Source organism: Macaca thibetana, chromosome 2 (assembly GCF_024542745.1).
Source record: "Macaca thibetana thibetana isolate TM-01 chromosome 2, ASM2454274v1, whole genome shotgun sequence".
Taxonomy (NCBI): Eukaryota; Metazoa; Chordata; class Mammalia; order Primates; family Cercopithecidae; genus Macaca; species Macaca thibetana.
Window position 1 is genome coordinate 32,310,197 of NC_065579.1, and position 26,962 is coordinate 32,337,158.

The 26,962-nt window shown below is 36.0% G+C and overlaps 1 protein-coding gene across 10 annotated transcripts in view; it reads left to right on the plus strand.

Moving 5' to 3' along the window:
• The window catches only part of ANKRD28 (ankyrin repeat domain 28), a 189,975-nt gene that overhangs the window by 70,527 nt on the left and 92,486 nt on the right, over window positions 1–26,962 (plus strand). For all 10 annotated transcript variants that reach the window (XR_007722763.1, XM_050777511.1, XM_050777502.1 and 7 more), the window contains one exon: window positions 22,645–22,723. Coding sequence is in view for 9 of the 10 variants with exons in the window: in XM_050777511.1 (XP_050633468.1) it covers window positions 22,645–22,723 (79 nt within the window). In the remaining variant the exon portion in view is untranslated. The remainder of the gene's footprint in view (window positions 1–22,644; window positions 22,724–26,962) is intronic.

Here is a 26,962-nt window from a genome sequence, read left to right on the forward strand (position 1 = left end):
GAACTTTACTGAATTTATCAGTTCTAGTTTTCTTGTGGAATGTTTAGGTTTTTCCAAATATAAGATTATATCACCAACAAACAGGTATAATTTGACTTCTTCCTTCCCAATTTGTGTGTCCTTTATGTCTTTCTCTTGTCTGATTGCGCTAGATAGGACTTCCAGTACTATGTTGAATAACAGTGGTGACAGTGGGCATCGTTGTTGTGTTGCAGGTCTTAGAGGAAAGACTTTCAGTTTTTCCCCATTCAGTATGATACTAGCTGTGGGTCTGTCATATGTGGCTTTTATTATGTTGAGGTATATTCCTTCCATATCCAGTTTTTTGAGGGTTTTTATCATGAAGGAATGTTGAATTTTTTAATCAAATGTTTTTTCTGCATCAATTGAAATGATCATATGGTTATTCTTTTTTTTTTTTTTTTTGATATAATGTATCTTGTTAATTGATTGTGTGTTTTGAACCATGCTTGCATCCCAGAGATAAATCCCGCTTGGTCATGATGAATGATCTAATACATTGTTGAATTCAGTTTGCTGGTATTTTGTTGAGGATTTTTGCATCAATATTCATCAGAGATACTGGCCTGTAGTTTTCTTTTTTTAATGTGTCTTTGTCTGGTTTTGGTATCAGGGTAATACTGGCCTTGAATGAATTTGGAAGTATTCCCTCCTCTATTTTTTAGAATATTTTGAGTAGGATTGGTATTACTTTCTTTTTTAAATTTTTGTTAGAATTCAGCAGTAAAGCCATTGTGTCCTGGCCTTTTCTTTACTAGAAGACTTTTTATTACAGCTTTGATCTCATTATTTGTTATTGGTCTGTTCTGGTTTTGGATTTCCTCTTGTTTCAGTCTTGGTAGGTTGTGTGTGTCTAGGAATTTGTCCATTTCTTCTACATTTTCCAGTTTATCAGCATATATAGTTGTTGCTTACAGTAACCACTAACAAGCCTTTGGAATTCTGCAAATAAGTCGTAATGTTTCCTTTTTCATTTCTGATTTTATTCAGATCTTCTCTTTTTATCTTAGTCTGGCTAAAGGTTTGTCAATTTTATTTTTTTAAGTCAACTTTTTTTTTCCCTAATAGATTTTTAACAAAACTTTAATTTAAAAAAATTATAGATTCATATTATTTGGTATAACATAAAGTCTTCTATGGTAGAAGTCATGTAACATAGTTTCACTAGCAAATACTAGAGTTTTATATTTGGCGGCTTTTGGCCACAGATACTTTTGACTACCTGAATAAATAGAGGTGTTTTGCTTGTTGTAATAATTTAATCTAGAGCATGGTAATTTGGGGTTAAAACAGCAATATTAGAGCTCTGGGTGAGCTTGTCTGTGAAACTCTTGGCTTTCTTATAATAAAGAGATGACTGCTGCATCATGTACTTATGAGAAACAACCAAAGAGAGTGGAATAGGGACTCTTCTGTACTTTTTTTTTTTGAGAAGGAGTCTCGCTCTGTCACCCAGGCTGGAGTGCAGTGGCCAGATCTCAGCTCACTGCAAGCTCTGCCTCCCGGGTTTACGCCATTCTCCTGCCTCAGCCTCCCGAGTAGCTGGGGCTACAGGCGCCCGCCACCTCGCCCGGCTATCTTAAAACATCTCTTCCAGAGTCCCCACAAAATTCCTTCCTAAAGTTCCATTGGTTACAAGACTACTCTAAACTAATCACCAGCAAAGCAGTTGAAAGACCTAGATTTTCATATCTTCTTACCCTTATTGGCTATACAAGTTGAGTGAATCCTGTTAACTTCAACCCTCACTTTTCCTTTTTTTTTTTCTTTTTTCTTTTTTTTGTAAATGTGTAGGGTTACATTAATGATCTTCACAGTCTTTCCCCACTCCAAATTCAGGATACTCTAAAAATTCTAAGTGACTTTCAGTGACCTCTTGCTTTTGCCCAGAAGCTTTCATTTGTGTTTTTAGAATTTTGTGACCAAAATAATAAATGCCTTTCCCTAAGATTTACTAGAACTTAATGCCATGTAGTGGAACCCAAATAAGTTCATCTGAAATATTAATGATACCACATTTTAGAGGAAAACTTTGATTCTTTATAAGAAAATTATTTTCTATACATACAATTTTTTTTATTAAGAGTGTTAAAATTGGTGTTAATTGTAGAACTTTAGTTTTGAGACAGACATAGGCATAAGCCATTTTATACTACTCAATTTAACTTGTACAACAGTTTTGTAAAATTGACAGGTTAATGTTTCTACTAAAATTCACAAAAATTAATCTTCTGCAAAATCAGTATAGCAGAATGGGAATTTGAACCCGTGTCCAACTTAATAGTAACTGGAAAAATAAAGCATATTGTTGAGAGAGAAATACACATCAATTGTATCTCAATAAAAGTGTTTAAAAAATAGGCTGAGGCACTAGCTGAGACCTTTCAGACCAAAGTTACTTCATTTCAGTTTGAAATTTAGGACATAATTTATCATATTTTTGCCATACCATATAACTATCAATATCTGTGTAAGTATAAATAATCATCAGCATATTTCTGAGTATGCAAGTATTGATACTTGAGCTTTATAGAAAATGCCAGTATTTACCTTCCACCAATTCGTATAAACATATGCACTAAAATTGCTTTAAACACTGAACCTAGAGGAAAGGTAGTCTGTGAAGTTAATAATATATTTAATAACATAATAAATTTAAAATTTTTTGCTTGTCCATTGAAGTAGAATTTTTGTTAACTTGATGAAAAGATCCCATTTATTACCAATGAACAGGATTAATAATAACCCAAATGCCCTCTAAGAGGGAAAGTTCTGCTAATTAAATAAATTATGCTATGAAATACAGTTATAAAGAATGAAGAAAGTCTCTATAGACTAATATGGACTGACTCCTAAAATACGTTGGGAATGAAAAAGGAAAATCAGAACTCACATATAACATGCTTACTAAAAATAAATACCTGAGTGGAATACAAATTTCTGTATTTTGAACCTGTATTTTGAAACTGCTGGTTCCAGTGGATAATACCTTCTTTGTTTCAGGACCACCGTAGTAATCATTTAGTCATAGTGACATAGGACATATACTTGGTTATGGATCTTGGGAGAAACCTCAACATTGATGAAGAAAATTTACAAATTTGAAACTGGAATCTAGAGGCACTGGCTACACAGAGCTGGAGGGAGGTGTCATTTCTCTCCTGGGAGAAAGCTGAGTTGGTTCTTCTCTCATGCCTGCCCCCACCTTCACTCCATGTTCCATACAAGCCAGCTGAAAGCTGGGTAGATACACCTGAGATGGGGATCGAGGGTTGTGGGCTCCAACACTAGTTACTGTGAATAGCTATAAGAAAAGACCATGTACATACCTATGGTTTTAGGACAGAGGGTGCTTTTTTTTTCTCTTGTGTAAATGTCTAGTGGTGGAATGGTTGAATATACATGCCTAATTTTTTAAGAAACTGATCAACTGTTTACCAAACTGTTTGTATTATTTTACGTTCTCACCAGCAGGATATGAGAATCCTAAATTTTCCACATTCTCACAAATATTTGGTCTTTTAAAATCTTAAACATTTTAGTAATAGTAATATCTCAATTTGGTCTAAATTTGTATTTCTATAATAATGAATGATGTTGAGCATCTTTTCATGATCTTGTCAGTCCATATATCTTTAGTGAAATGTCTTTTCAAATGTTCTTGCAAGTTTTTTAATTGGATTGTTTTCTTACTCTTGAGTTTTCAGAGTTCTTTTATATGTTCTGGAAACAAGTCCTCGATCTTTGGCTGTGTTTTCATTCTCTTAAGAGTGTTTTTCAAAAGCTCAAGTTTTATTTTGATGACATCCACATTTATCAATTTATTATATTATGGACCTTGGTTTTGGTGTTGTATCTTAAAAAAAAAAACTGTCCTATTGTTATTTTGTTTTGCTCATATCTTCCAGAAGTTTTATAGTTTTAAGTTTCACATTTATCAACAAATTCACTGAAAAGGATTTTCTTTCAAAAAGGAAAGAGGCTTTATGCCAGCTAACGGTTTGTACACCAGGAAAATGCAGCCTTCTGTACAAAACAAAGGTGTGTTCTAAGAGAACCAAGAGAAAGTTTGTCTTTGATGGCAAAAGTTTCGCCCAGGTTCCCACTCTGATCTGCTTGTGCAAATGAGGGATACAAACTTACTTAGTTCTGATTGTTTGAAACTTGTTGAGTTCTGATGGTTCGGCGCAGATCACAGTCTGTTAATTGATCTGTTGATTGATTCAGGTATCATACACAGGAACAGACAACTATGAAAGTCCCAAAGTTTAGTGAGTATGACATTTTCCCCTGAACACTCAGTATGTGTGTAACCTCTAATTACCAAATGGTTGCCTGACTTTGTTTGAAATTTAGTTCCACTTAGCCACTCAGGATTCATCTTGAAGGATTGGCTCTTTCAGAGTTTGCACATTTAAATATGCTGTCTATTTTGACTTAATATCTGTGTATGTTGCAAAGTATATGACAAAGTTTATTAATTTCTCTCACCATTATTTTGTAATTTCATTATAAATGTCTTTTGTCAAGATTTATCTGTATTTTATAATTTTTTATCCTAATGTAAATGGTGTTTTATTTAATTTTAAAATAGCCTAATTATTCTCTACTACTGAAACAAATTTCTCCTGAGTACTCTACTCCATGCTGCAGGAATTACTAGTTTTCCCTAACTGGCTAGTTGGAACAGAACACTCTGTTCTCTGCGATCCGTTGTTCTCATTGGAGGTGATATCACTCCTAATTGAGAGAAAATAGATTCTTTGTGGGTATGTATGTATATGAAAAATCTTACATATTCCGATGATTTGTGGTCCTCTAAAAGGCCAAAGTGTATAACTTAGAAATACAGTGGTATTGAAATTTCGTGGGAAACGATTAGGAAAAACTGTCAGAAAAGGGTAGTAAGGGAAAAAAGGTTGAAAAACACTGCTGTTTCTTTCACCAGCTTCAGGTAGTATTCTTACACTCCTTTCTCACTCAGTGCTCAGTTGAGTACTCAAAGGGAGATTCTGCAGATCTTTGGGAGTCTCTCCATGTAATTCTTTCTCCTCTCTTGCTCTATCCTGAGAATTCCAGCCCCTTTGTTCACTCCAGACTGTCTCCTAAACTCACAGGGAATTAAAAACAGCAACAACAACAACAACAAAACTTTGTATACAGCATTAAGAATTTTATTGATTGAAGCAACTGACATTCCACTGAATGTTTTCAGACTTACACATTACATATTTTGTGGAATGGTAATTTTCTTTTGTATTCCAGCAGTATTTTTGGAATAGAAACTGTAAACATTAGCCTACCAAACAGTTGGATTGCATTTGATGATTAAAATTGTCCAGTCATAGATGGCATCACCTCTACTTTTTATTATTAATATTAGTTTTAATTGACAAATGATAATTGTGTATATTTGTAGAGTACAATGTAATATTTTGGTGTATGTATACAATGTGGGATGATTAAATCAAGCTAATATATCCATCACCTCACTTATTGTTTGTGATTTTTTTTTTACCTTCACCTTTTTGTTCCATCCAGGCCTGCCCACAATGAGGGCAGATCTTCCCCTCTGAGTCCACTGACTCACATGCCAGTCTCCTCCAGAAACATCCTCATGGATTTCTACAGAAATAATGCCATACCAGCTATCTAAGTATCCTTTAATTCAGTCAAATGGACACCTAAAATTAATCATGACACGTCCTTTATCTCTTTTAATCAGGTTGTTTTCTTGCTTTTGAGTTGAGTTTATTATATACTTTGAATATAAATTCTTTCTCAAATATATGGTTCGCTAATGTATATAGGTGATTTTTTTTTTCTGTGCAAAAGTTTTTTCATTTAATGCAGTCCGATTTGCCAGTTTTTGTTTTTGTTGCTTGTGCTTTCAAGTCATATCCAAAAAAATATTGCCCAGACCATTGTTGTGGTGCTTCCCCCCTTGTTTGTAGTTTTATAATTTCAGGTCTTATATTTAAGTCTTTAATGTATATTTAGCTGATTTTTGTATATGGTATGAGATAAGAATGCAGTTTCATTCTTCTGCATGTGGATATCCAGTTTTCCTAACATCTTTTATTGAAGAGGCTGTTCTTTCTACATTGTGTGTTCTTGGCACCTTTGTCAAAAATCAAGTGACCATAAATGAGTGGATTTATTTCTGGGCTTTCTATCCTGTTCCATTGGTCACTCTGTCTGTTTTTATGCCAATACTGTGCTGTCTTTATTACAGTAGCTTTATAATATATTTTGAAATCAGTGATGTGATGCCTCCAGCTTTGTTCTTTTCACTGGTTATTGTTTTTAGCCATTCGTGGTCTTTTATTTTTTCATATGAATTTAAGGGTTGTTTTTTCTATTTTCTGTGAAAAATTACATTGGAATTTTGATAAGGATTGCACTGAATTTGTGTATTGCTTTGGGTAATATGGACATTTTAACAATACTAATTTTTTAGTTCATGAACACAGTATATCTTCTCATTTATTTGTGTTTTCTTCAATTTTTTTCATTAATGTTTTATAGTTTTTAGTATACAGATCTTTTGCCTGTTTGGTTAAATTTTCACCTAAATATTTTACTTTTTTTGGTTGTTGCTATTATACATAGGATTGTTTTCTTCATTTCCTATTTAGATAGTTTGTTGTTAGTATATACAAAGGCTAGTGATTTTTTTTTGATGTGGATTTTGTATCTTGCAACTTAATTCATTTGTCAGTTTCAGTCGTTTTTTGGTGTGGCTTTAGGGATTTCTCTGTGTAAGATCTTGTCTGCAAATACAATTTCATTTCCTTCTTTCTTATTAGGATGCCTTTTACTTCTTTCTCTTGCCTAATTGTTCTGGCTAGGACTTGCAGCACTATGGTGGATAGGAGTGGTGAGGGTGGGCAGCATTCTTGTCCCTCATCTTAGAAGAAAGCTTTCAACTTTGTACTGTCAAGTGTGATGTTAGCTGTGGGCCTGCCATTTTTGGCCTTTACAGGACCTGTTATTGATGTGTAATTTTAGTGTTTTACTATGCTATAAAAAGCAAGTAAGCCTTATAAGTATCTGATTACTGCTAAATTTGTAGAATGGAATACGTTCAGTACTTAGAGTAGGATGCTGTCTGTTTTTATGTATTATTATAGAGCAATGTCTAGATTACAACATGAATTAATAACTAGATTGTAAAATACCTGCAGGGAATTTGTCCTGGGGCAAGAACTGTGCCTTCCATATTGTAGATAGTCAGCACTGGAAAGGGATCTTAAAGATTAAGTAGTTAATCAGCTCTGTTACAGATGAGGCAAAACTAAGGCCCTTGGAATTATTTGATTTGGTCGCTTCCGTTTGGTCACTTTCCAAGATCTCAAAGACACTTAAGAACCCAGTTTTCTTTATGTCAATTTTAGTTTTTTGTCCATATTGTCTCCCCTGGCGTGTCACCTCTCAATTCTATCTAGTGGCTTAGCATTAGTAATTTCTTACCTTTTCTCTTCTAGCTATAAGCATGTAAGCTTAGTAAATACTTGCTTGTTTAATTTGATAAACCTTGGTATGTTCACTTGACTAGTAATATATGCCAGTTACTATGCTGGGTCCTGTGAAGGCAAGTCCAATCATACATAATTTCTTCTCCCTGCTTTTTAATGTTATTTCCTTATATCAGATTATCAGTTGTACCTGCATTCTCTTCCTCTTCCTTTGCCTCATCTTAAGCTTATGTTTATTCTTCAGGCTGCAGTTTATGGTAGGCAGACTTTTAAGATGGTCCCCTGTATGATTTCTGGTATTGTAAGCATGATAGGGTATTGTATTAGTTTGTTCTCCCACTGCTATGAAGAAATACCCAAGACTGGGTAATTTATTAAAAAAGAGGCTTAATTGACCCACGGTTCTGCTTGGCTGCGGGGGCCTCAGGAAACTTACAGTCATGGCAATCATGGCAGAAGGCACCTCTTCACAGGGCGGCAGGAGAGAGAATGATTGCCAGCAGGGCAAATGCCATATACTTATAAAACCATCAGATCTCCTGACACTCACTCATTATCATGAGAATAGCATGGGGGAGACTGCCCCCCATGATTCAGTTACCTCCACGTAGTCCCATCCTTGACACGTAGGGATTATTACAATTTAAGATGAGATTTGGGCGGGGACACAGAGCCAAAGCATATCAGGTCTCATTCCTGATTAGTTTATGTCATCTGGCAGAGCATAAAGCTGACTCTAGGTAAGTGAGGTTATCTAGATGGGTCTGCCCTAATCACATGAACTCTAAATCTGGGTCTAGAGTTAAGAACAAAGGGAGTAGGAGATTAGAAATATGAGAGGGATTTGATGTGAAGGATATTCTCTGTTACTGACTTTGAAGATGGAGGGAGCCATATGGTAAGAACTCATACATTCTCTGCTACTGGAGGGTGACCTCTGGCTGACAACCGGGAAAGGAAAATGGAGGTCTTACAAGGACAAAGAACTGACTATTGCCTGAATGAGCCAAAAAACAGATTTTTTTTTCCTTTTAGTCAGACCTCCAGGTGAGAACACAGCCCATCAACACCTTGATTTCAACTTTGTGTAACCCTCAGCAGAGAACCCAGTCACACCATGCCTGAATTACTGCCCTTAAAACTGTGAACTAAAAGATGATTCGTTTTAAGCTGTTGGACTTTTAGTAATTTGTTATGCAGCAATAGAAAATTAATATCATACATAAGTATATTTTTCTGGAACTGCTTTGCTGGTCTCCCAGCTGGTATTACATCAGCCTAATAGGTGTCCATAGCACTCTGAACTTCTCCCTTGTAACAGTCATCATATTAATTGACTTGTTTCACGTTCAGTGGCTCTAACTCTGGAGATAGGAATCTTGTTTGACTTATTCCCTGTTTTTATACTCAGAGTATGATAAATAGTAGCTATTTAATAAGTGTTAGAAGCGAATGAATATAAACAAGACATAGCCCCTGACTTTAGCAAGTTTATAATCTAAAGGTATTTGATTATATTATGTATGGGTATTGAGAGGGGTAGGGTGGAGAGGGGGTGTGTGTGTGTGTTTATACTTTGGTTTTGGTGATGGGAGTAGTCAGCTGTCCAGGTTGCCCCTCTGAAGTCAATGCTCTGACAGACCATAAACAGAAAACTGCAAATGATAACAAACTTATTATTTCATAAGAGAATACTGCCATTCTCCATATTTCGGGTACACATGTGTTTTGTTTCACTCTTTCTGTTTCAAGTTTATTGAAAGAAGCCTGTTTAGCTTAATTGTACTTGGGCAGCTGACACTTGACTAGCTCAAAAAATAATAAACTCATCATTTAGAACACATGTGTCTCTGTATATGAGAAATAACAGTTACAGATACTGTAGGTCAAAGTTTCATCATTGGTTTGGAAGATAAATATGTACAGTGAGGGTTTGGGGTTTTATTTGCACAGAAACTAGATTACTTCCCCCCCACCCCACCCCAAGATTGCGTTGCACAGATCTCTGGTAATAAAATTTCTACTTTTATTCCTGATTCCATGTGGAACCAAATTGGTGCTTAGGGAGGGGACATGAGTATATAAAGGATAAAGTAGTTTTTTCAGTTTTAGGTGACTTTTTTTCATTTTGAGCATTAGTTCAGGAGAACAAAACTTCCTAAATCAACAAGAGAAACTACTGTTCTTAGGCTGGAAATATTTCAGAGCCTTTCTTCTGTCAATTCTTTGATATATTTTACCTCTTAATTCAGATGTGTTTTAATTGATATGTTGGAAGAATGGGTACACTTTCATAACCAACTCTTTCCTCCTCCTTTTAACCTTTTTAAAATTAGGAAATATAATAAACTTAAATTATATAAAACAAATGTACAATTTAATGAATATGTAAATGTAACCACGCCCCGGATCAGAAAACATCGTTAGCACCTCAGAAGTGCTCTTGTTGGTGACCACTTTATGATCAAAACTTTCCACCCCACCCCTCAGTGTAACCAGTAAATTTCTATAATAGTCTCTTTTGGTTTTCTTTATAATTTTGCCACCTACTTATTCTTCCCTAAGCAATACAATTTAGTTTTGCATATTTTGAATCAAATAGATATACAGTATATATTCTTCGAGTCTGTGTTCTTTTGTGCAATGCTATTTTGTTTTAAAAATTTACCTAATTCCACTGAATGCATCCAACACAGTTTATCCATTCTGCTATTGATGTGTAATTGGGTTGTTTCACATTTTGTTTCTATTTTGAACGATGCAACTATTTGTAAACATGTCTTCTGATACACATAAGCATGCATTTCTATAATATAAATACTTGGCTATACATATATTCAGCTTTACTTGATAATGTGATATTAAACAACTTAAACTTCCATGAGCATTGTGTGAGAATTCTTACTGGTCCACATCTTTGGACCACATTCTTGGTTTTCGAAGTATGTAGTGTACGATATGGTAAAGTGTTTATTTGGACATGGTCCAGTTTCCTAGCATATAGCTTCTAAAAAACCCTTGGAATGTCTGGGGTGATAAGTGTCTTTTTTATGGTTATGAGGCCCCTCAGCTTCAAGATGAGGGTTTGTCACCTGAAAGACCAACGCATGATTAGAGGGCTTTAACTTTTCAAACCCCCCATCCCACAATCTCTGGAGAAAGAAGAGGGACTGCATGTTGAGTTGGCTACCAGTAGCCATTTGTTTGATCATGCTTATGTAATGAATCCTCTATAAAAGCCCAAAAGGACGGGGTTCAGGGATTTTCCAGTAGCTGAACATGTGGCAGTTCCTGGAGGGTGGTGCACCCAGAGAGGGAATGGAAGTTGCACATGCTTCCATGGAAGATGCGTGCCTTACACGTCTCTTTCATCTGGCTGTTCGTCTGTACCCTTTTTTGTGTTATTAATAAATCGGTAAATATAAATAAAGTGTTCCCAGAGTTATTTGAGGTCCTCTAGCAAACTAATCAAACCTGAGAAGGAGATAGTGGGCACCTCAATTTGTAGCCAGTTGGTGAGAAGTATAGGTGAAAATCTACTAGTAGGGACTGGCATCTGAAGTAAGGGGCAGTCTTTTGGGACTGAGCACTCTCTTTGAGATCTGATGCTGTCTTCAGGTAGATAGTGTCAGGATTGAATGGAATTAGAGTACACCCAGCTGGTGTCCTCTGGGGAATTGCTTTGTTGCATGAGGAAACAGCCTCCACACATCAAGTACTGGTTTTGTATAGAGTGATGTGTGAGTTGAAGGGAAAAACTGATTTTTCCTCCTACATAGTTGTATGTTGTTATTTTAGCTTGCTTTTTTATGACAGTTTCAGGCACATTTTATATGTTAATTAGACATGCATATAGCCAGTCTCTTTTATGAAGTACCTGTTAAATCTCCTGGGCCGGGCACGGTGGCTCACGCCTGTAATCCCAACACTTTGGGAGGCCAAGGTGTGTGGGTCATTTGAGGTCAGGAGTTCAAGACCAGCCTGGTCAACATGGTGAAACACTATCTCTACTAAAAATACAAAAATTAGCCAGACATGGTGGTGGGCATCTGTAGTCCCAGCTAGTCGGGAGGCTGAGGCAGGAGAATCGCTTGAACCCTGGAGGTGGAGGTTACAGTGAGCTGAGATTATGCCACTGCACTCCAGCCTAGGTGACAGAGTAAGACTTTGTCTGAAGAATAAATAAATACATACATAAATAAATCTCCTGCCTATTTTTGAGTTGTCTCTTACCTAATTTGCAGCAAGTCTTTTTATATTCTGCATATGAGCCCTTTTTGACCTCCATGTGTTACGGATATCTTCTCCCATTCCAATTTGTCTTTTCAAAATTCTTTATCGTGTCATTAAACATGAGGTCTTAATTTTTTATGCCTTGTTTTTCAGTTTTTAAAAAATAGTTAATGCTTTTGATGTCTTGTTTCAGAAGTCTTTTCCTAACTTGAGTTGTAAAGATAATATTCCATATTTATATATGAGTGCTTTTAACATTTTGCTGTTTACATTTAGTTTTATAATATATTTGCAGTTAAATTTTACATATAATGTGAGGTAGTGGTTTGGGTTTGGTTTTTGTTTTCGTTCTTTTCCAAATAGGTACCACATTGTCCCAGCATAATTTAAATGCCCATATTTTGTTGGGTGGTTTTCTTATTTTTGAGTTTTAAGAGTTCTTTATATATTCTGAATTCAAGTTCTCTGTCAGATCTGTGATTTGCAAGCATTTTCTCCCAATGCATGCTTTGTCTTTTTATCCTCTTAACTGTGTCTTTCTCAGTACAAGTAAAGTCTCATTTTGATGAAGTTTAATTCATTAACTTCATGGATTTTGCTTTTGGTATTGCATCTAAGAGCTCTTTATGTAACCCACGGTTTTCTCCTAAGTATAATAATTTTAGATTTGGGAAATAGGTCTATGATTCCTTTTAAGTTAACATTTGCTTTAGGTGTTAGGTATAGATGGAGGTTAGTTTTTTGTCATGTGGTTATCCAGGACCGTTTGTTGAAAATATTATACATTGACTTGCCTTTGTCAAAAATCAATCATATTTGTGTGGGTTTATTTCTAGACATAAATTTTAGCTTTTTAGTATCTACAAGAAATCCCGTGAGGATTTTTATTGTGATTGCATTGAATCTATAAATCAAATTGAGGAAAACGGGCATTTTAGCAATAGTGAGTCTTCCAATTCATGTACATGGCATCTCTCATCATTTACTTAGGTGTTGTTTGATTTTTTGGGGGGGTGTTTTGTAGTTTTCAGCATACAAATCTTACAATTTTTTTTTCTTTTTTAACATGGAGTCTTACTCTGTTACCCAGGCAGGAGTGCAGTCTTGGCTCACTGCAACCTCCATCTCCTGGGTTCAAGCAATTCTCCTGCCTCAGCCTCTCAAGTAGCTGGGATTACAGGCGCACACCACCACATGCAGCTAATTTTTGTATTTTTATTAGAGGCAGTGTTTCGCCATGTTGGCCAGGCTGGTCTTGAATTCTTAATCTCAGGTGATCTGCCCACCTTAGCCTCCCATAGTACTGGGTTTATAGGAGTGAGCCACTGCATCTGGCCCAAATCTTACAAATTTTTATTAGATTTATACTTAAGCATTTATTTTCCTTCTCTTTTTATCTTTTGATACTATTGTAAATGATACCTTTTTTTAGTATAACTTTCACTTATTAATTGCTAGTAAGAAATATAGTTGGTTTTGTATATTGACCTTGCATTCAACAACTTTTCTAAACTTAGTCTAGGATTTTTTTTTTTTTTTTTAAAGATTCCTTGGGATTTTCTTTATAAATAATATGCCATCTATGACTAAATATACTTTTCTTTCTTTTTTCTCAATTGATAAGTTTTTTTGCTTTTCCTTATTTTACTGACAAGTACTTGAGTAGGAGCGGTGAGAGTAGACATTTTGGCCTCATTCCTATCTCAGAAAAAAAGCATTCACTCTCACCATTAAATTACCTGTCAGCTGTAGATTTTTGTAAATACGCTTTATTGGGTTAAGAAAATTCCCCTCTAAGTTTGCTGAGAGTTTTAAAAATTATAAGCTAGCCGTGTGTGGTGGCGTGCGCCTGTAATCCCAGCTACTCAGGATGCTGAGACAGGAGAATCGCTTGGACCTGGAAGGTGGAGGTTGCAGTGAGCCGAGATCGTGCCACTGCACTCTAGCCTGGGCAACAGAGGGAGACTCTGTCTCAAAAAAATAAATAAATAAATAAAGATCATGAGTAGATATTGGGTTTTGGTAAATGTGATGATTATATGACCTTTCTTTTTATTAGTCTGCTAATATGTTGAATTTACTCCATTTGGTTCTAGTTGAATAAGACTTGTGATCCCAGAATAAACCCCAGTTGGTCGTGATGTAGTACCCTTTTCATATATTGCTGAATGTAGTTTGCTGATATTTAGTTTAAGATATTTACATCTGTGTTGATGGGGGATATTCATCTCTGTTTTGGTTTTTGTTTGTGTTTTCGTAATATCTTTGTCTGGTTTTGGTATCAGGATAATAATGTTGGCTTCAATATCTTTTTATGTTTTGGGGATTTTATTGATAATCCCCTCTTAGTTTTGATACAGATTATTTTTTCCTTTGATCATTCTGACTAGAAGATTACTAATTATATTTATCTTTTCAAAGAATCAGCTTTTGAGTTCACTAATATTCTGTTTTTGTTTTGTTTTCATCTTTATCATTTTCATCCTGCTTTTTTTTTTGCTGGTTATTTTGCCCTTTTTTTCTAGTTTAAGTGAAAGCTTAAATTAGTGAGACCTTTTCTGATACAAACATTTAATACATAAATTGCTCTCTATTGCTTTAACTTTATCCCCAAAATTTTAATGTGTTGTATTCATTTTCATTCCATTCAAAATATTTTTCTAGTGTTCTTGGAGCCTTCCTCTTTACATGAGTTATTTAGAATTCGTTTTCTACATTTATTCTACTTTACTACTGAAATATTCTTTGAATCCCAAATACTTGGCACTTTTCAAATTGTCAGGTTATCTTTCTGTTATTTATTTCCAATTTAATTTTGTTATGGCCAAAGAACATACTTTGTATGATTTTGATTTATTTTAATGTGTTAAGGTTTGGTTTTGGCTCAGAATATGGTTTGTCTTAATGTTTCAAGTGCTTTTGAAAATAAATGATATCGTTTGGATGTTTGTCCCCTCCAAATCTCTTGTTGAAATGTGATCTTCAATCTTGGAGGTGGAGTCTAATGGGAAGTGTTTGGATCATGGGGGCAGATCCTTTATAAATGGGTTGGTGCCTTCCCAGCAGTAAATGTGAGTTCTAGCTCTCCTACTTCATGCAACAGCTGGTTGTTTAAAGAGCTTGGCACCCGCTCTTCTCTCTCGATACCTCTTTTCACCTTGTGACACCCCTGCTTTCCTTTCGCCTTCTGCCACCATTGTAAGCTTCCTGAGGCCCTCACCAGAAGCAGATGCTGGTGCCATCCCTTTTTTTTTTTTTTTTTTTTTTTTTTTTTTTTTTTTTTTTTTTTTTTTTTTTTTTTTGAGAGAGAGAGTTTCGATCTGTCACCCAGGCTGGAGTGCAGTGGCGGGATCTTGGCTCACTGCAACCTCCACCTCCTGGGTTCAAGCGATTCTGCTGCCTCAGCCTCCTGAGTAGCTGGGATTACAGGTGCCCGCCACCATGCCTGGCTGATTTTTGTATTTTTAGTAGAGATGTTGTTTCACCATGTTGGCCAGGCTGGTCTCCAACTCCTGTCCTCAGGTGATCCGCCCCGCCTGGGTTTCCCACAGTGCTGGGATTACAGGCACAAGCCGCTGTGCCTGGCCTGGTGCCATGCTTCTTACACAGCCTGTAGAACCATAAGCCAAATAAACCTCTTTTCTTTGTAGGTTCACCCACCCTCAGATATTCCTTTGTAGCAATGCAAAGCAGACTGATCCAATGTTCATCATTTTGTTGCATGCTATAAACTGTACAATAATTTTACAAAGTAAATAAGATGTTTTAAGTGCTTTATGCAATGGTTGCACATAATAAAAATCTTCAGGTTTACTCTCCTTTTCTAAGACGCTGTCCGCATTATACATAGTTACTACAGGAACTGCCATGTTAATCATCCCCTACTTTCAGTTAATATAGAAGTAAGCATTAAATTTATGAGCAAATTTGGTGAGCACCAAATTAAGCCAGTCAGATATTCTTCTGGGAGATTGAATTAAGAGACTTCTCCTTGGGCTGCTGAAGTTCTAAGAGTAAATGTCAGGTGTTGTGATGGCTTATTCCCTACCATGAAAAAAAGTGTTCTGTGAAGGCAGAAAAATCTGCTCATGTGCAAAGAAGAAACAGAGACAAAAGACAGAGTCCTGAGTATTTCAAGTGTTTTATTTCATTTGTTCTTATGACTTAGCCACATGCCTGCCTTTCCTCAATTTTGGTTGTTCAGTGCTCAATTCCAGTAGATGCTTCAGTGTCCTTCCTGTAAATCAATTTTGCCTAAACTGGTTTAAGTTAGATTTCTGTACCTAGTAATGCTTTCTAATATATATATGTATTCAATAATAGTAATTATTGAGGATGATAATAGAAATGTGTACTATTTATAATTTTTCCTTAAAGTTACATTGCTCTGATAAATGCTAGTGATTTTTCATATAATCTGAAACTTTAAGGTTCCACAGAGGTTTTCAAAGTATGCCTTGGAGGAAAAGGACCATAGCATACATCTTGGAACTGGTTTTAACAGTTATTTTACAGTTGTCTGTCAGAGGTAGTTCTAAAATGTGCTTCATTCTCATACCCAAAATCAATATGGAAGTCTTCTACAACCTATAACACATTAGCATATCATTGAATCATGGCAAGTGTTGTCCACTAACATAATTTGTTAAATCCTTTCTAGTGCCTATAAGGTACATAACTTTAAGCCAGGTATTATGTGGACATAGACAGTTTGTTTTCTCTAGATACTTTTTACCAAATTTTGAAGCCATGACATAAACCCAAAACTGAGTATTAACAAGAATGCCACCTTATATGGTACAGATAATAATGTTGTAATAGGAGTATAGGATGGATAAATCTCAGTGCACTGACATGGTCCTGAAGACTTTGTGAAAGAAATAGAAACTGAACTGGGCCTTGAAGAGTAGAGGGAATTCGGGTAGTGGAAAGACATTCTGGCCAGAGGGAATGTGTACAGATGAAAATGTGCCATGTATTCTGTGTCTGTTATGGTTCCAGCTATTGGTTAGTAGTTTTTGAATATGAGGTTAAGGAGGCAGAATGGAGGTGATTGGTGATGGTGACAACAGCCAGTAAAGGTGATTGAGCAGAGTTGCAAGTGAGATAGTGAAAGTGAAATTGCTTCCAAGTCTTATCTGCTGGCAGGTAAGCCTGTTGGATCTCCGATGTGGTCTGAGAATAAGATCCTGGAAGGGTGATAGTAAATTTTAAAATGACGTTAACTAAAAACACAATGTGAATATTCTCCCAAATAGCTGTAAGAGTACTAAGCATGACTTCTGTACCAGAGTAAGCCAGAATTATCTTGCTTGAAGTAGCTGTAGGTATTCACCAATATCTTACAGAGCTATATCCTTAAGACTGAGGTTCACCATGAGGCTTCCCTGAGTGCAGATCTCGAGGACAGCAGGATAATCAAAACTTATTTTATAAAGGCGCAAGAGAAGAGTGGATCTGATGAGTCCTAGCCAGGTCCACCTGAGTTCTGGGGACCATAACCTGAGCATTGATGATATGTAAATATTTATCAGGGAATTTTTAGTCTGATAGCAATAGGAATGGAAGCAAAAAGCATCATGATAGGGGCAAGAAAGAGAGCGACTATTAGGTGTAAATGGGAAAAATAGAGAAAGGACAGAAGAATACAAAGAAAACTGTGTTGTTGACGAGAAAAAGGTGAAGTCAGACTACAGAATGCTTTGAGGGAGAATGATTAGTTTTAAGTGGACTGTGATCAAGCTGGTAGAGGAATATTATAAATAGAGGCAGCATAATACATTAACAGCATGCACCTCAGAGTCCATCTATCTGTGCTTGAGTCTGATTCTGCCACTTCCTGTGATCTTGAATGAGTTTCTTAAACTTTTGTTTTGATTTCCTTATCTGTAAAATAAGGAGATACAGTTGCATACTTAACCCTATTTGGTAAGTGCTTAAAACAGTCCTAGCAGAAAGTAAGCACTAGGTAAGTGTTAATTGTTTTGTTTGCTGTTACTACTAGTCTTCCTAAGGAGTTATTGCTAGTGTACATGAACATTTTCAAGACCTGGACAAGGGCAGAATTACAGACCTGTATCATTGCTCTAAAGGTTGTGACTGAATCCAACCGAAGTGGATGAATTCTGAGTCACTTTTAAGTATTTTGCCTTGAACAAATATTTGTCTTTCACTTTGTCATTTTTTTCTTTTCACTTCCCTATTATTCTACTTTATATGTTTCCTCTTAGAGCTTGATCTTGAAATCTGCATTAAGGTAAAACTTCCGCTGAAAATGTACAAATGCAGTCTTAGTTCCAGATTTAATTTAAGTCACCTCATGGATCTAACCCTTTGCCTGTCCTGAGCTTGTCATCCCACCATAGATTCTTTTACTCACAGCCTCCTTTATTCCTGTTATCTCAGCTTTCCTAGTGTTTTTTTTTTTTTTTTTTTTTTTAGCTTGCTTCTAAGGTTCATTGTAACATAATATATAAACTAAAGAATAATTCAGGGTGCTTCTGAATACTTTTTAAACACTTATTTTGAAGAAATTATAGACACACCAGAAATTGCAGATGGTACAGCACAGCGCGATGTTTCCATCGTGAGATTCCTTCAGTGGTGATAACTTTTAGTGCATTGTCAAAACCAGGAAATTGATATTGGCACAATACAACTAAGTAGACTACAGACCTTAATTTGATTTCAGCAGTTGTTGCAAGCACTCATTTGGGGGAGAGGGGTTGTGTGTGGTGTGTGGTAATTGTGGTGATGGCTTTGTGCATGAATCGGCATTTTGGCACATGTGTAACCACTAGCACATTCAAGATATAGAACCATTCCGTCACCACAGAGAAATTCTCTCATGTTTCGACTACTTGTGTAGCACTTCAGTAATGCACTGTCTCAGCTCATGCCTATGACCCAACCCCAGAGTAATTAACAATCATTGGTCTTATTTAGGCCAGAACTTTTAATGTATTTCACCTTCTGTCTCTCAAGATAATTGCTGTAAGAGCTAAAACTGTTTTTTGTTTTTATTTGGGGAGAGTAAGCAATCACTTTTTGTAGTCCTAATCATATGTATAAAATACCTTTCATAGCACTTATGTAAGAGCTGTAAGAAAAATGTATTTCCTTAAAGGTATATGATTGACAGTCTACTATAAGGACACATGCACACATATGTTTATTGTAGCACTATTCACAATAGCAAAGACTTGGAAACAATGACAGACTGGATAAAGAAAATGTGGCATGTATACACCATGGAATACTATGCAGCCATAAAAAAGAATGAGTTCATGTCCTTTGCAGGGACATGGCTGAAGTTGGAAGCCATCATTCTCAGCAAACTAACACAGGAACAGAAAACTGAACACTGCATGTTCTCACTCATAAGTGGGAGATGAACAATGAGAACACATGGACACCGGGAGGGGAACATCACACAGCAGAGCCTGTCACAGGGTGGGGGAGCAAGGGAAGGGAGAGCTTTAGGACAAATACTTAATGCGTGCAGGGCTTAAAACCTAGATGATGGGTTGATAGGTGCAGCAAACCACCATGGCACATGTATACCTGTGTAACAAACCTGCACGTTCTGCACATGCATCCCAGAACTTAAAGTAAAACTTTAAAAAAGTATATAAAGTATATGATTGAATGAGTTCAAAAACTTCAGTCTGGTGTGTATTCAATAATTCTATTTGGGATTATTTTGGAATAATACATTGAGATGTAATGGCTTCTAAACTAAACTGACTTAAGAAAAAAAATTTTAATGGGCACCTAGTACTTACAAAATGCCTGGTTATGGGAAATTATTTTTAGAATTTTTATTACGATGCTTCTCAGTTGATTGAATAAGTTATTTTTAATTTTTTCTGTTTTGTTTTTCTTTGTAAAACATGTACCTGTAGAAGACTACAAATAATGAAAAATAACTCTCTTACACACTCAGACCCTAGTCAACAAACTTATTTCCCCAGGGGTAAGATTACTGTGTTCATTTTTTGAGTATTCTTCCAGAGATATTTCGTACATATTCAAGCCTAAGTGTATGTAGAACCTTTTAACTACAGTGGTTCTGAACCTGCATTTTTCGTTTAATCCTGTGCTTTAGAGATTGTTCCATTGATAAGGAACACGGAGGTCTGCTTCTTATTTTACACTGGAAGCACAGTATTTCATTGTGTGGATGTACAACTAGAAGACCTCTCATCTGATATATGGTAGTTGGGAATTCTAAAATGTGATCTCTGAGCATTTCAGTGTGACTGTGTATTTCCAGCCTTTTTTTTTTTTTAAAGTTAGGCCAAGGCTTTTTCATTGGATGTGGAGTCCACTGACAGGTAGGTGTTCAGTGTTCTCTTCCTTGCTCAGACCATACTCAAGAGTGCATTATCTGTAACTTCTGTTTAGACTTTCTGTAGCTGATGTGAGAAATTAGACCCTTAAGAAATAAGCTTAGGGCAAAACCCCTGTTTTTACTGTTTACTGTTTGCCTTACTCAGGAAGCCAAGGATATTGGTTAATCATGTGAGTCAGTTAAATAAAGATTAAGAGTTTGTGTTCATGTTTTAATCATTTTAAAACACATTAATGGGATTTGAGAGGCATTGAGTCATGGAATTCCAGATATCTCTCACACACGGATGACTCACTTTCTGTGTTGTTGTGCTATGTGTGTGGTGTATCTGGTGCAATAGATGTTTCTCAATTTCACTAAATCTGATCATATTTAAACACTCTAGGAAGATTGCTGTGTTAATGAGTAACATTGAAAAGCCTAGGCAAAGTGTCCTTTCTTTAAAAAATGACTAAATTAGGACTCATCTTTGCATGTATTCTGTTACTATAGTGGTTCTGCCTTAGCTCTTTCAACAATTGTTTGTTTAATAATTTCTGTGCAGAGCATTCTGTTTCCTGGGGTGGTATATATTGGAATAAAAAAAAAGGTTTTGTGGTAATTGTGGTGAGAGAAAGAACTCTTAGCTTATTGAACAATTTAACATTGGCACTATATCAGCCTCCCTTTGCTGGAACACCTGTTACAAGGACAAAAGCAATATTAAAATTATAAGAAGAAATGTTTAATGAGACCAGTGGTAATTATATGTTACACACATTCCCCCCCACCCCCCACCAGAGAAGATCTTGCTCTGTTGCCCAGGCTGGAGTGCAGTGGCATGGTCATAGCTCACAGCAGCCTCAAGCTCCTGGACTCAAGCCATCCTCCTACCTCAGCCTGCTGAGTAGCTAGGACTACAGGTGCATGCCACCAACCCAGCTAATTTATTTACTTATTTATTTTTTATAGATATGAGGTCTCACTGTGTTGCCTAGGCTGGTGTAGAACTCCTGGCCTCAAGTGATCCTCCCACCACAGCCTCCCAAATGTTAAGATACCTCTTTATAATAATGTCATATACTACAGCTAAGCCTTTTTTGGATTGCCTGTAGATATTTAATCCCTCTTTTGCCTAGCAAGCAGGTTTTTACTTTAATTCTCAATGGCCCGACTATTTTTTCTTAAAGTAATTAAGGGATTCCTAAACAAGAAAGTTATTACAAAGTGAAGTATAATTTTTCATTTGTTTAAATCTTGAAAACTGTAGTAGTATTCTAATCCAAAGTGCTGGGACTACAGGCGTGAGCCACCACGCCCGGCCTAGAGTAGTTGTCTTTTAAGTTGAAGATGACCTGGAAGTTGTGCCTGTTATTAATTTCCACTCACATACCATTGGTCCACACTAAGCAACAACTTCAAGGGAGGCTCGGAATGTATTCTCTCACTGGGTGGCTAAGTGACCAGCTAAAATTTTATTCCTGTGGACAAAAGGAAGAACGTAGTAGAAAACAACTAACAATCTGTCACAAAAGCCTTTATCAAAAATTAAGGATGTAAGTTTCAATATAAGTATTTCTGAATAGTTTTTTAAAGATGCAGCCAAGTCAGTAATACTCTGTTGTAACTTTAGATAGGGTATCTATGAATTAAAAATCCCTGAATGTGACATTACTCTAAAGCCTTGCATCTTGAACTGGAGAGCACTGTTGTTTTCTGGTAGGAGGTCCATGAAACATGCATTAGAGGTAGCTTCTTTTCCTAGAGGAAGATTTGGATGAGTATGTATTTTTTATATTGAAACAGACATGAATATATTTTGGAAATGAAAGTAAAACTGGCAGGAATGTTAAGAAAAAACTTAAAATTGCTTTAAAGTATAATGTCAAATCCCCAGAAATATTTTCTCTTTTTGCCCCTGAGGGTACTCTTGTGGAAACATTTTGATAAGCAAATCTTTTAGTTTGTTAAGGTTTATTTTATTCAATTAGGTTAACAGTTCTAAACTGTAAAACTGCGGAAATACACTGATGAAAAGATTAGTATGAAGTAAAATTTTCCTATATATATCAGCAGCACAAGCATCTTTATTCAAAGAAAATCTAAGAAGCTATTTCATTGTCATTTTAGGTTTTTATTTTTATTCTTTGCTGCACTTTATACCACTATTTTAAGGTCAAAAATTTTTTTTTCAGGCTTTTGCCTTAGCAAGGAAATTCCCTGTGTTTTTGTTTGTTTGGTTTTTTTTTTCATTTTTAGTAGAGACAAGGTCCTGCTCTGTTACCCAGGCTGGAGTGCAGTGGTGCGGTCATGGCTCACTGCAGCCTCATTCACTTGCATGCCTGGCTAATTGTTAAAAAAATTTTGTAGAGACAAGGTCTTGCTGTGTTGCCCAGGCTGGTCACATCCTTTTTTTTTTTTTTTTTTAAATTGGGACTTGCAGACTAGGCTAGAGTTATAAAAGTAATAAGCTGATAGTTAATAATGGCTGGGGGGGGGGGGATTGCTGTGGTTATTTAAACTATTATTAAAATTAACCTTATTTTAAAACGTATTTCCTACCTTTCCTTATTATCACAGGACAATGAAAAGCGAACCCCATTGCACGCTGCAGCTTACCTTGGAGATGCAGAAATCATTGAACTTCTTATTTTATCTGGTATGGTAACCTCTGAGTAATAAGAACACATTATGTATATTTTTGTTATTCTTAATGTTTCTCAGTCATAATTGACTATTTACTGCATGACCTGGTTGTTCATATTTGTTTTATCAGCTGAAACTTATTTTTGTATTCATTCTATAAATACTGATCACATATCTTCTTCTGGGTGCTTAGAGTACATTAAAGAACAAAACAAAGATTGCTGCCCTCTTGTAGCTTATACTCTGATAAGGAAAACAAGCAATAAATACAAGTGAATTTTATAGTATATTAAATGATAAGTGCTTTGAAAAAATGAAAAAGTAGATCAGGATAATCAAGGTGGGATAAGCATTGTATGTAAGGGTTTTTTTGGTTGTTTTTGTTTGTTTGTTTGTTTGTTTATTTTTGTTTTTTGAGATGGAGTCTCGCTCTGTTGCCAGGCTGGAGTGTAGTGGCATGATCTCAGCTCACTGCAACCTCCAACTCCCTGGTTCAAGTGATTATCCTGCCTCAGCCTCCCAAGTAGCTGGGATTACAGGCACGTGCCTCCATACCCAGCTAATTTTTGTTTTTTTAGTAGAGACGGGGTTTCACCTTGTTGGCTAGGATGGTCTCTATCTCCTGACCTCGTGATCTGCCTGCCTCGGCCTCCCAAAGTGCTGGGATTACAGGAGTGAGCCACCATGCCCGGCCTATATAGGGTATTATATGGAGCAGTTATAGTAGGCCTCATTGAGCACAGAATTATAGGAGATGGTTGCAGTTCTCCTAGGTGGAGGTAATGGTGGTTTATACCAAATACAACGGTGGAGACAGTAAGAAATAGTCTGATAGGAGGTATATTTTGAAGGCAATGCCAGCAAGATTTCTGTGTTTAAATAGCTTTTATCTAACCCTACTTGAGGGCCTGTAAAATACTTTTAGTCAATTACACTCCTTTATTATTTTTTCTAAACCATTTAAGTCTTTACAATATGAAGTAATACTAGAACTGTCTATGATAGAATAGCTCCTATTGTGGTCAGACTACCTACAGTTCCAAAAAAGGCAAGCAGACAGAGTTTAGAAATACTCTTGTTATAGCCAGATGATTGTAATGATATTTATTGGCAAAGGATATGTGTCATTAATTTGAGCTTGTGTTGCCAAATTACGTACATACATGCATAATGAAATTGGATAAGTAGTAGTATTCCTTTGATAGTTTGTGGAAAGGAGGGCTCAGAGGGTGAAATTTTGTGTGAAGATTTCATTAAATAATAACCCAGAGTTTTGCCATTACAAATTCATAAAAATTTAAGAATCCATCTGATTTTTTAAAAATACCTTATTTCTATAACAGATTTCATGATCATATAAAATTAAATATGGTTAAACGTGGACCTGGCTAATATTTTGTTAGTTTATGAATAATTTCACTGCTGACGTACTTCCCTGAAGATGCCTGTTCCTTATTAATTTTCAGCTAAAATTTACTCAAGGAAAGAACTGAGGAGGTTGAAAAAAATTACTTCTTTTAATAATATAAATTAATGGAACACAAGTTTATGGAATTTTCTACACAAATATCATCTAAGAAACAGTTTAGGACTTTGCATAAGAAGTCTACTGCTGCATTTTTTATTTTAACAACAGAATTCTGATAATTTTTGTTTTGTCATAAAGATTATTTTATATGATTCCACATGAAGGGTTTGGTTTTTTTTTTTTTTTTTTTTTTTTCATTTTTTATTTTTACACCTAGGAGAAACTTTTCAAATGCTCAAAGTTGACTTAATCCCTTCCTTTTAAAAGTAAATGTTTGCAAAAAGTATTTTTAGTTACTTGTAGAAGGTTGACTTCCTGGTTTCTGTAAGTATGATAGTCAAATGAGTCTTATCATGAGCATGATAGTATATAGATGTCAGCTTTGAAATAAGCATTTGAAAGAATGCTTAGTTTCTTCTGAATAATCCAAGTACAAATCATGTGTGAAATTAACCATGGTACTTGTATAAAAAGCTATTTGAACTTACCTTTGAAAGAATACTTTTTAAATTTTTCTTTGAGACAGAGTCTCGCTGAGTCGCCCAGGCTGGAGTGCAGTGGCATGATCTCAGCTCACTACAACCTCCCAGGTTCAAGGGATTCTCCTGCCTCAGCCTCCTGAGTAGCTGGGACTACAGGTGTGCGCCACCAGGCCCGGCTAATTTTTGTATTTTTAGTAGAGATGGGGTTTCACCATGTTGGCTAGGCTGGTCTTGAACTCTTGGTCTCAGGTGATTTGCCTGCCTCAGCCTCCCAAAGTGCTGAGATTATAAGTGTGAGGCACTCTTCACATAAAAAGTGAAAATACTTTAAATGTTTTATCAGTTTAAAGAGGTAATATAGCTCATGTAGCTATTTTTCAAAGGAAAAATACAATTTTAGATGAATTTAATTGTTCTCAGTTCTCAATAAAAAAGTTAAGTTTTTACATTGGCCTTAGAGCTGTACATTATCTCCCCACCTCAGATTTCTTCTGACTTGAATTTCTACTACTCTCTTTTTATTTGCTCTGCTCTAACCCCACTGGCCGCCTTCTACCTCTGGTTCTTTGTGCTGCTGTTTCCTTAGCCTTAAACCTTCCTCAGCCACTTAACACCCTGAACCTTTTCATGTCCTTGCTCAGATATCACCTCATCAACAAGATTTTCCTTGGTTACTGCCACTACCACCTAATCCCCCTCTCCTGTTATCTTTTTTCCTTGTGCTTATTGTTATCTGACATCCTTTTTAAATTACTTGTTTACTGTCATTTTATCTCCTCCAGAATGTAAACTCCAAGAAGGCAGGCAGTTAGTCTACTTTGCCTTCCTGGCATATTTATTTAAAGTGCCTGGGATGGTGATTATAGCAATATAAGTTTAGACTGTGTCTCTTTTTCAGAAATTTGTTTACATTTTGCCCTGTTTCTCAAGTCTTTAATGGAAATGAGAATGGGAGAGATGGGGATGGGTACAAGTTAAGGGTTGAAGGGTGTCAGGTAAGTGGAAAGGGAAAGAAGGCGAATGATTTGTCTATGAGTGCAACTCAAGATCTTAGACTTTTTTCTGTTTAGACTTATCAGTTAGGCTCTAATTTAGGAAAACTAAAACAAAAACTTACTTGGGTTTGGAGTAAAATTAGCTGGAGTAAAATCCAAGGCTAGATTTCCATTGAACTAGAACCTCAGCTTTCTACTTATAAACAAAAAAAAGAATAAAGAAATAAATCAGGCTTTGTGTTGCCATGAGAGACACTACAGGTAGTGTGAATGGCACAAGCTCTTTTGCCAGACAGATTTGGATGCAGTCCTGGCCTTACCTCTTACCACCTCCATGATCTTTTGAAGTTTATTTGCTCTCTGAGCCTCAATTCCTCATCTAAAAAAATGGGAATACTATAAATTTTATAGGTTTGAAGAAGCAAATGAAATTATGTCATTAAGATACCTAGGAAGTCCCTGGCATATAGTATTCAAAATTATGGCTGTTACTTTTTTAAGCAGCATTTCTATTTTTTCCTTCATTTTTTTGGTTCTGCCAAGTAAATAAATTCGTTGGTATCAGGAATTATCTTCTCTGTGACTTTTAGATATGATTTCTTAAAAATTCTCCCCTATCAGTTTTGAAGTCCATTATTACATTCTGAAATGATAAAGAATTTATTTCCACAATCTAGAAAGACAAAGGTTGAAAAAAAAAATAGACTCTATGTACTCTGGAGAAGTGTATTTATATGTTTTAAATTCTACAATCAAGAAACAGCTATTAAAGCTTTATATGATGTAAGTACCTTCCTGAACAGGGTAGGTATTTGCTCCCCTGAGCAAATAGTAAGGGCTCCTGTAATTTATGGATAACAGAGCTCTAACAAGAAGATAAGTGTTAATCGGGATGTGTATTTAACTTATAAAAGTTGACACTATAGAGGATAACTGCCATAGCCTTTTATAAAAAATATCCTTTTACATAAATGAGTAAGGAACCAGGAGAGATTCTCTTTTTTTTTTTGAGACAGAGTCTTGCTCTGTTGCCCAGGCTGGAGGGCAGTGGCGCCATCTGGGCTCACTGCAACCTCCACCTACCAGGTTCAAATGATTTTCCTGCCTCAGCCTCCCAAGTAGCTGGGATTACAGACATTCACCCCCAGGCCCAACTAATTTTTGTATTTTTAGTAGAGATGGGATTTCACCATGTTGACCAGACTGGTGTCGAACTCATGACCTCAGGTGATCCACCCACCTCGGCC